This window comes from Anoplopoma fimbria, chromosome 21 (assembly GCF_027596085.1).
Source record: "Anoplopoma fimbria isolate UVic2021 breed Golden Eagle Sablefish chromosome 21, Afim_UVic_2022, whole genome shotgun sequence".
In the NCBI taxonomy this organism is placed as follows: domain Eukaryota; kingdom Metazoa; phylum Chordata; class Actinopteri; order Perciformes; family Anoplopomatidae; genus Anoplopoma; species Anoplopoma fimbria.
The window spans coordinates 16,813,130-16,822,629 of record NC_072469.1 but is presented as its reverse complement, the minus strand read 5'-3'; the positions used below and the strand labels follow the sequence as shown (position 1 = coordinate 16,822,629).

At 41.1% G+C, this 9,500-nt stretch overlaps 2 protein-coding genes across 3 annotated transcripts; one reads left to right on the top strand and one right to left on the bottom strand.

The window, feature by feature from the left end:
- Window positions 1–1,331: 1,331 nt before the first annotated feature.
- fam168b (family with sequence similarity 168 member B) lies at window positions 1,332–5,348 on the bottom strand. Of its 2 annotated transcripts, none has more exons than XM_054622953.1 (7): window positions 5,207–5,348; window positions 3,428–3,519; window positions 3,225–3,305; window positions 2,825–2,967; window positions 2,382–2,580; window positions 2,052–2,176; window positions 1,332–1,861 (listed from the first exon to the last, which is right to left on the bottom strand). In XM_054622953.1, the coding sequence occupies exons 2-6, from the start codon at window positions 3,495–3,497 to the stop codon at window positions 2,064–2,066; spliced, it is 606 nt and encodes a 201-aa protein (XP_054478928.1). In that variant the 5' UTR covers window positions 3,498–3,519; window positions 5,207–5,348; the 3' UTR covers window positions 1,332–1,861; window positions 2,052–2,063. The 2 variants fall into 2 exon arrangements, with proteins under 2 accessions (XP_054478928.1, XP_054478927.1); XM_054622952.1 differs by having other exon boundaries at window positions 5,213–5,348.
- A 221-nt stretch (window positions 5,349–5,569) lies between these two features.
- fbxo45 (F-box protein 45) lies at window positions 5,570–8,779 on the top strand. Its single transcript, XM_054623156.1, has 3 exons — window positions 5,570–6,404; window positions 7,224–7,580; window positions 7,761–8,779. Exons 1-3 carry the CDS (start codon window positions 6,078–6,080, stop codon window positions 7,944–7,946), a joined length of 870 nt encoding a protein of 289 aa, XP_054479131.1. The 5' UTR covers window positions 5,570–6,077; the 3' UTR covers window positions 7,947–8,779.
- The last annotated feature ends 721 nt before the right edge of the window (window positions 8,780–9,500 follow it).

The following is a 9,500-nucleotide window of genomic DNA, read 5'->3' as shown; positions in this document are numbered from 1 at the left end:
TTCTTCTTCTTCTTCTTCTTCTTCTTCGGCTCTTCTGGAATCTTCAGCGCCCCCTCCTGTTCAAGCCGTGTACCGTTCATTAGAGCATCGAAAGCATTTAGTCGTTCTAGGTGCACAGGATTACATCACCGACATTTCTGTCAGAACAGAATGTATTAGTTGTCTATCTGAAGTTGTTTACGTTTTACAGCATGATTACATATCAGCTGTCTGGACAACAGTACACAGTCTGGAGAAAGTGGTTGTGTAATTACTCAAGTGAGAACACATTTTCCTCAATGCCCAATCTTTCATGATAGTTAAATAGTGTTAAGAGCTTGACTATCTGCCAGGTGGGCGTTCAGGGCCAAGAAGTACACAGTGACACAATAAGGAAAAAACAATTATTCTTATATTTGTTTATTTTTGGTCTTTCTTTAGAATACAAAACAAGAACCAAAATCACAAAAATAACATTTACAAAACAGATTATTTAACTGAGGTGACTGAGGCAACATAGAAAAGCATGTCTGATACAGTGATATTGGTGGGTTAGCCTGGAACCTTGAGGTAAAACAGCGAGCAATGTAAAAGGTCAGATATCTTTACGGTTTCGAATTAGTGCCTTCCTTCAGTAGTGCTATTCACAAATGGAGTTTAACAATATCATGTTTTCCTAACATGTCCACAGTTAACGTGATTTAATGATGTAGTGCTTAAACCTACCTAAAAGCAAATTGATTATTGTGAGATGTAGGTCGAATATTTCTAGGTGTGTCACACTATATGGCACCATTTTGAATGGTTTCTATTTTATTCTCATTTATACACACACACACACACACACACACACACACACAATCACAACACGGTTCCTACTCATCCACTCTCTGCACTCTTAAATTGGTTCAAATGGTTTCTGAAAACGTCCTCTATTTGTTCCCCACCAATACTGCTTCCAGCTAAAATAAGTGAATAGTTAAAACATTGATATCACTCAAAAAAAAGCAGGAACCCAAAGCTGCGTCACACTTTTGGAAAAGTTGGTACTCTATTCCCAAAAGGTTTGACAGCGCGGGGAAAATAAAACACTCAGGTGTTGGAATGGCCATCAGTCAGAGGCACAAACTCAAAGTCCCATCTTTCTTAAAATACAAAAATGGTAAGAAGAAATGCATACACTGCATCACCGAGAGAAATAATAAAATCCTAGCTCCACTTACCAAAATACAAAGCAGTGAAAATAGTACAGTTTGGTCTGCACATGTTTGTGCAGGTATGTTTTTGCATGAATAAACGTTTCTTATCTTTTCTTCTTTCACATGTAAGACATGGTCACTGGTGATTCAGCATTGCAGATTATTACTTTCTTTTTTTTTTTTTGTTCCTTTGGACATGTGCCTTTTGTTGATTTTGCATCTGTCACAGCAGGTAGATTGCGCTAGCATTACTTCATATATCTATATATACACATGCATTCAACATCATATGTATCCCCCAAATTAAAAGAAAGAACAAAAAAACTATTCCAAACTCCCTTTTCACCACTTAATAGTTTAAGCTATAAAAACCTGCATGACAATCCACAAAAAAAGTTGCATGGAGGCATTGCTGTTTGATGTGAGATATGCAGCAGGTTGTAGAGGTGCTGGCGCTGGGGTGTGACATGAAATTCAGCCTTATTCCATTGAGAGGGGTCATGGGGATGGGCCTATTCTTCACCCCCCTCCTATCCAAATGGGCCTCTTTCTATGTAGTTAGGTTTTAGATTCACATTATGCTGGAAGAAGAGTAACTGGTTGCAGACACTGGCAGGGCAGGTCCTCACCAATAGCAAAAAACACTGGAGTAGAGTGTGAATGCATATCTACCATCTTCTGACCTGCAGGGAAAACAACATGTAGAAATATAAATGTAACATCTACGTGTGTTGTAAGTGAAGGTTTCAAACAGTAGAAGATAGAGCAAGAGGGATGAGGTGTTTACATAAAACTAATGTTAAATGCATCTAACAATCTTGAACCCATATAAGACTAATATACACCCAGCAAATACCAAAACAGCATACTCACTCTTCCCTCTCTTCACCACTGTGGGGGCACATAGCTGTAGCTGGGTGTGCCAGGAGGCCGATATGTGGGCATCGTGACTTGGTGGGGGTTAACTGATGCTGGTGATTGAGTCGTCAGCAAAGTTCCTAAGAAGCGAATTGACCACAAAGTGAACACCAGTGCACAAGTATGATGCAGTATGACATAATATACCCTTTTCACAACAAAGGCATGCATAATATTATATGTTTATTTTGTTATATTCAACAAAAGCCGGTATAGCTTCAAATCGATGCATCTCTGCAAAATATATAACCTGGTTAAATGATAAAAACAGGAACGGATGCTCACCAGCTGACATGGCCATGGTGGTGCCGGCTACCATCCCCATGGCGACACTGTTGTGCCGTTGGGGTTGCATGTGCGGGGCATACATGGCTGCAGGCATCCCATTTGGCTGGACCACTGTAGTGTGATGGATAACGTGAGGCGGTGCAGCATACAGCGGCTGTGTGTAATAAGTGCCCTGCTGTTGTGAAGGTATTAGTGCCTGGATCCAGGAATGCAAAAAACACACCATGTTACAGTTCAAAACATTTGAAATAAACAGGATTTTGTTATATTGAAGTGAAACCTGACAGAAGAGAATTTAAACAAAGAAAGTAGTTATGGCCTTGAAGTTTGACATTTGGACCTTTTGTTATTGTGCCATCCTCAGGCCAACCTGGATAATACTTTAATAACACAACCAAGAGCCAAAATCTGTTATCTTTCAACAACACAAATGCACTGACCTGTGCATAGGGGTTCTGTTGGGGGTAGGTGCTCCTGACCGGGTAAACGGCAGTAGGGTAGGGGTTGGGTGAGGAGGAGTATGGTGGGACAGTCCCAGTGTTGGGAGAGCAAGACATTTTGAAAGGAGTGCCTGGAGCGTAGCCTGGGAGGGAGGAAGAAACTCAAAGTGAGTACTGCTGACTATTGAGTGTAAAGTCACTTTCAGTCAGTGGGTGTGGATGAATAAAAATGCATAATGCACATTGATGAATACAAGCTGCATTTTAAGAAAGGTCTGCAGACTGGAACTCTGACCTCCTTACAACCTGAAGAGAAATCCTTGCTACAGCAGTGACTTTTGAAATATCCACTAGATGTTGTTGTGCACAGTGTAAACACATAGTCTAAAATCATTCTTACCACTGGGGAAGGCTGCGTTCGCTCCTGCATAGATATTGTGAGTGTATGCCGGAGCAGCTGCATAGCCAACAGGAAATCCAGCTACCATGACCAAAACAACAAACACCAAAAAAATCAATTATTTTCTATTTTCTTAAATTCAGGATATTTTATTGCAGTAACGATATTTGCTTAAAGCATTATACATTAACTCGTGAATTTACCTGGGTAGCCCATACCCTTAGTATTGGTAAAGGGGACCCCTGTTGCTGCAGGGCTGTAAACTGGATTCATAATGGACACCTACTCACAGATGCTGCAATGAAAAAAAGAGAAAAAAGAGAATGTCAATTTCAGATCATTTAATCAACAAACAAAACTGATGCTAAGATCTTCTGGGTAAATGTAGCACAGATTCATGAGTCAGCTGACTCAGCAGTAAAAACAGAGCAAAGCATGATGAAATGAAAACATTCCCATGATGCTACCAATAGATAATAGTGCCAAACGATTTTCTTAAGTCTGGACATTTCAGTGACTAGAACGGTTAAAGGAAACCAAAATGTTGTATTGGGAATATGATATCATCTTGTGGGGGGGGAACAGTGAGGACTGCCGGTGGCTTACATGAAATGACCTTGCTAGGTCATAGTCACAACAGTTTTCTTCATCATTTAAGCGCTGTCCACACAAACTGATAACTGAAATACCATAATTAAAGGTTTTACACAATGTGCATAATTTAACATGGTGGGGCGCTAACTTTAAAATCTTAGTTTTCATTTTTTCTCCATGTCTTAACTAAGTAGGAACACTTACTACACCTGACTGTTTCTGTGTTCTTCCACTTCACTTCAGTAATTCATCTGTTATTTTTCACTACACAGTTGATAGAAAAGCTGAAATATACTCCTTAGAACACACATGCATTTTGAAACATTTCATAAAAAGCAAACGTTTTTGCAATCAGTTAACAGATTTGCGTTGCAGGAGTTTTACAACATACTAAATTCCATTACAAAAGAGAAATCCTCGACTTCTGCTACACATGATGCTCATTAACTGAAAAAAAAAAAAAAAAAACAACTGCCCCCTATCGGTGGTCCGCAAAACATTACATCACTTTACAAGTCTGCTGATTCAAGGGCAATCTGAACAGTGAGGGAAACGCATCACTGAAATACTCGATTTGACATTGAGGTAAACCGAAAACAATGACACCACTATTTATAATAAGTAGATTGTTATCATCATCACCTTATGTAGAGACAACAAAAAACCCAAATCTATTCTACAGTATGACTTTGTATGCAAACCACATGGCAAAATATAACCTCACTGTCTTAAACAAATCCTCATGATCATCATTTATAATTGACAACACTTCACAAACTATGATGCATATTTTAGCCCTGATATTCTAATTCTCTTCTTTCACCAAAACATACAGTCGACATGAACGAAGAGTGTGACGCAATACAATGCGTTGTTCATTTTCAATTTTAATTTTTAATTTTTACAAAGCGCTGCTTGGTGGTTTGCATATTATTATCTCGTTTCCATCGGGCATCGGTGAGAAAGAGGTGTAAAAAAAAAAAAAAAAAGAGGTGCATTTTCAGGTGACGTTGAACATGTTGCCTGCAAAAAATAAAGATGGCAACCTTTAAGTAGAGGAATTTCGAAAGGTGAACGTCGCGGGGCTTTGTTATCCTGGACTAGCTTAGCTCAACAACCTCTTAAGCTGCACATCCCGCCGACAGCTGAGCTAGTTCACCGTTGCAGGCTGGTTTGAGATGTACAGACTGACCTACTAAATCACCTGTCCGACCGAGCAAAGCCACCGGACTGTCCCCGGGACAGCAGCCAGATGGGGACAGCTTGTCAACAGGCCGCAGAGGAGACGGACAGCCAGACAGCTGTGTTCTGCAGCGACGCATGTCCCAACCCTACAGACACCCACGACACCACGGGGGTCTTCTTATCCACACGACACAACTACTCACACTTACTGTTGACTGTTCTGATCGGCAGCTAGTCCCCTCCTGTGGTCTTCTGGTTTAAGATGTATTTAAGCTAGCTGGTGTTTTGCTCCCAGATGCTTTACTGAACTCTTTTGAGCACCCGCGTCACTTCCGTGTGCTGTCACGTGGCAAAAATAAAATATTACACCGCTTTATTAGACTGTAACCAATTTTATTCCGCTGATGTGTATTTTTTTGTGTCTTTACACAGTAAAAAACTTTCTCTGGAAACTGTCCTCTATAAAAGCATGGTCTCTAAAACCATTATTAATTTGACCTAACGATGTAGCAGGTCGGATATTTTTTTATTTTTTTTATTTTTTATTAATTAGCGTTGCATTCTCATTTAGTACAGTGCCTTTGTGATCTTTATTTTTTTGCCACACAGTTGCTACAATGTGATATAGGAAAAATGTAACGTCCAATATATTATCACTGCAACATTTCTGGCAATTCTCCCTGAGCTCATTACTATGTCTACCCTACGGTCCTTGCAGGTCAAAGAAAACATTTGATTTTGGCAAGGGCTTTTCTTTATCTGACAATTTATCCGAACTGGATTTAGCCGAATTTGCTTCATAGATCTTGTAAAAAACACTGTTTCGTATTAGATAACATTTTTCTTTTACAGGACAACCATATGTATATTTGCTCTTCAAGGACCTTGACGCATCGCTTCCATTCAGCCATTGAACTGGGAAGAGTAGGGTCCATACTGTTGTGGTTTTACTGCGACCTGTGCGTGTGATTTAACAGCTAAAATGTTGCCATTTAACGTATATTAGGGGTCCTTCTACGGTGTAAGGTGAAACTATTCGATCGACTGGAGTCGTCGGTGAAGATCAGGGGCATAATGTCTGGAGCGGCCGGTGGGGGAGGAGGCTCCTCCTGTCAGGGCGCAGCAGCGGCAGCCAGTTGCAGCTCCGCCGGCTCTCCCTACTCTGCTGCAGCCGGAGGAGGCGCAGGGGTGGCCGGGAGGTTGCCAGCTCGGGTCCTGGAGCATGTTTTCTCGTATTTGGAGATGTCCGACCTGATGTGTTGCTCACTGGTCTGCTGGCATTGGAACAATATCCTGGCGGATGAAAACAGCGAGGTGTGGCGCAGCCTCTGCAGCCGGTCTCTGAGCGATGAAGCTATGCGTTCTGACATCCTGTGCAACCTGCCCACCTACAAGGGGAAAGTAGGTCTTAATGGCGAGCCCCATTACAATGTCTGCCTGTGTAGTGCTACCTGTGCTCTGCAAACACCTTACCGTAACGTGACTACGGATGTGGTGAAGTGCAAACTGTCCTTAGGATAAATCAATAATAAATATAAATGTATGCCATAAGGCCCTAGTGATTCATGCTCAAACATATACAAAGTAACAGTACTACATTTGTATGCTTAAATGGGGCTTGGGCTAAGGATGTGTCTAAATCATGTGTTTTGTTGTCATTAGTTCCCATTAGGTCATGGTTCTCAAGGCCTAATGGAGGTTACTGTTATTGTTTATTATTGGATAATTCTGTGCAAAATGGGCCAGGAAATAATAGGCCCACTGTAAGTGAAACCTAAGAGCTTTCTCTGAGTGGGACAGTCTGTTTAAAAATTGTGTCATGAAATAATTCTTAATTTCCCATGAGACCCGGAACTTCTTCAAGGAACTTTGAGCGCATGATCCAGTTGCTACTTTGGAAAATGTGTCTTTCAATGGAAAATATTGATTAAATAGCAAATTCTAATAGCAACCATAACTATTTAAGTGAAGAAGACCTTTTACAGAACCTTTGAGCTCTTAAGCCCTGAGTGGTGCAATACATTCTGTCCTGCATGGTATAAAAGTCCATAACCATCCCTCACCTTGTTTTGTTAGCATCTATAGGATATGTTTCCAAAAATATGTTATATTTATTTATCATAACATTTTACACCATAACACATAATTGCACAATATGATTGATCGAACCTAAATGTCCTTTCACTCTACCTTTTGTTCCTGTCCCATCGTCCTCTACAGCTCAAGGCCTTTCAGCATGCTCTGAGCTCCCACGACTGCTCCCGCAATGTTTACGTGAAGAAGAACGGCTTCACCCTGCACCGCAACCCCATTGCCCAGAGCACGGATGGTGCCCGTGGCAAGATTGGCTTTTCGGAAGGGAGGCACGCCTGGGAGATCTGGTGGGAAGGCCCTCTTGGCACCGTGGCAGTGATAGGCCTCGCCACCAAGCGGGCATCCATGCAGTGCCAGGGCTACGTGGCCCTGCTCGGCAGCGATGACCAGAGCTGGGGCTGGAACCTGGTCGACAACAACCTGCTTCACAACGGGGAGGTCAATGGAAATTTCCCCCAATGTAACAATGCACCAAAATATCAGGTAGGAGCTGGAGCCACATCTGGTATTTGTACCCTCATCAGATTTGAGATAATCAAAGAATAACATGTGGAATAATTGCCAAATTAGTAACAATGTTGGTGATATGTCTGTTGTTGTCTTTTAAAATGTATTATTTGTCATTTTTGTAATCCAGCAATGTGTAATTGTGTTTGTCCACAGATCGGGGAGAGAATACGAGTGATTCTAGACATGGATGACAAGACGTTAGCTTTCGAGAGGGGTTTTGAGTTTCTTGGTATAGCATTTCGTGGACTGCCCAAAGCTTGCCTGTTCCCTGCTGTCTCTGCAGTATACGGCAACACTGAAGTCACCATGGTGTACCTGGGAAAACCTCTAGACGGCTAGACGCAAAGTTACCCGTGCCACCATTAAAACCAACAGGCCACCGGCGAGAGCAGGACATTTTTCTGTCAACAGACTGTTTGTTGCACTGTTTCAAAAGGTTTTGGAGACACAAGGGGCGTGTTCCTTCCAAGCAGAATAACTATTCACATAAACAAAGAACTGTTGCCATTTCTACGACAGCTCGACATAAGGAGTCAACTACAGGGGAGAAGGAATGTGTGGAAACTGTCACAAACATGTTTCTGTATCGATGTGGAAGTGTCCACTTTTACAGTTTTAACTGCTTGAATGTTTTTTTACAGGATAGTGAAACATTATTTAAGTTCATGCCATTCAGGCTAACAGTGCTAAACATTTACGTGAGAATTTTAAATGAGGCCAAAATAATTCTAAACTGTGGCAAATACTTTAAGACATTGTTTTTAACAAGTGAAACAGTAGTTGTCTCTGTTGTATGAGTTAACGGAAACAGCTCATGGTGGATAAACACAGTTTATCAGATTATATTAGTTATATGCCAAATCAATGTGACCTGATGTTATATTTCGCTAGAGGCAAACATAGAGGACATGCGGACCAACTGTCGTGCATGTGCTTGGATACTGGCGTAAAGGCTGTACCACCTGACCTTTGATATACCTACCCAGTAAAGGTGGAAACTTTAGCTGTATCATGTTAATGTGCGTCCTTTTTAATGTGCTACTGTAGTATTACACACTATTTATTTCTTGGTTTTTATCCATGGTACTATAGATGCTGTATGGTAATAAAGCCTGAAAATAAAGTCTACATGGTGCCACTCTTTTAATAAAGATGGTTTGATGTTATATGTCTCCTCATGCGCGGCTGTCCAATTACACTACATGTTTCCAGCCCATGTTATGTTAACGAGCCCGGTTCATTTTATATTTTTTGAAGCCATAAACACAAGTCTGCAAGTTGACTGCATATTGTTGACATCCTGTGAAAAGAAAGACATGGATCTCTAAAATTTGTCATTTCAAATTTATAACATAAACTAAAGTATGAACTGATCCTAAAACTGAAAACAAGGCTGTTTTGGAGTTCCACTACATTGTTTTCACAGGACAGCGATATGAAATGCAAGTATGGTAACTGCATTCGAGTGTAAAAGTCACATTGTGTATACAAGATTAACCATGAATCATACAGACGGGTTGTTGTATGAATGAACTGCACAGTAATAAAGGCAGTTCATAGCATACACCACGCAGAGTGACCATGTACAGTATGAGAAGCATATCAAGTCAAGGCTGTCCATTCAGCTCTTACTGTAAGTGTTGCTGCATGTATTCACAATGTATGGGTCAGCGGTATCCTGAAAAAGAATCTGTGCTCGGCAGTAATCTTTTTCCCTCAATCAATAGAAGTGAAGATATGGAAACATATTTTTGTAATGGCCTGAAATATCAACTATTATCATCTGTGACCATAATATGAGAGCAGCCCAGAGCAGCGTCCCTCAGCTAGCTAGTGGGGCATCTCACATGTACTAACATGCACTAAAAGCACTCGCGGCCAGCCTGGCTATGC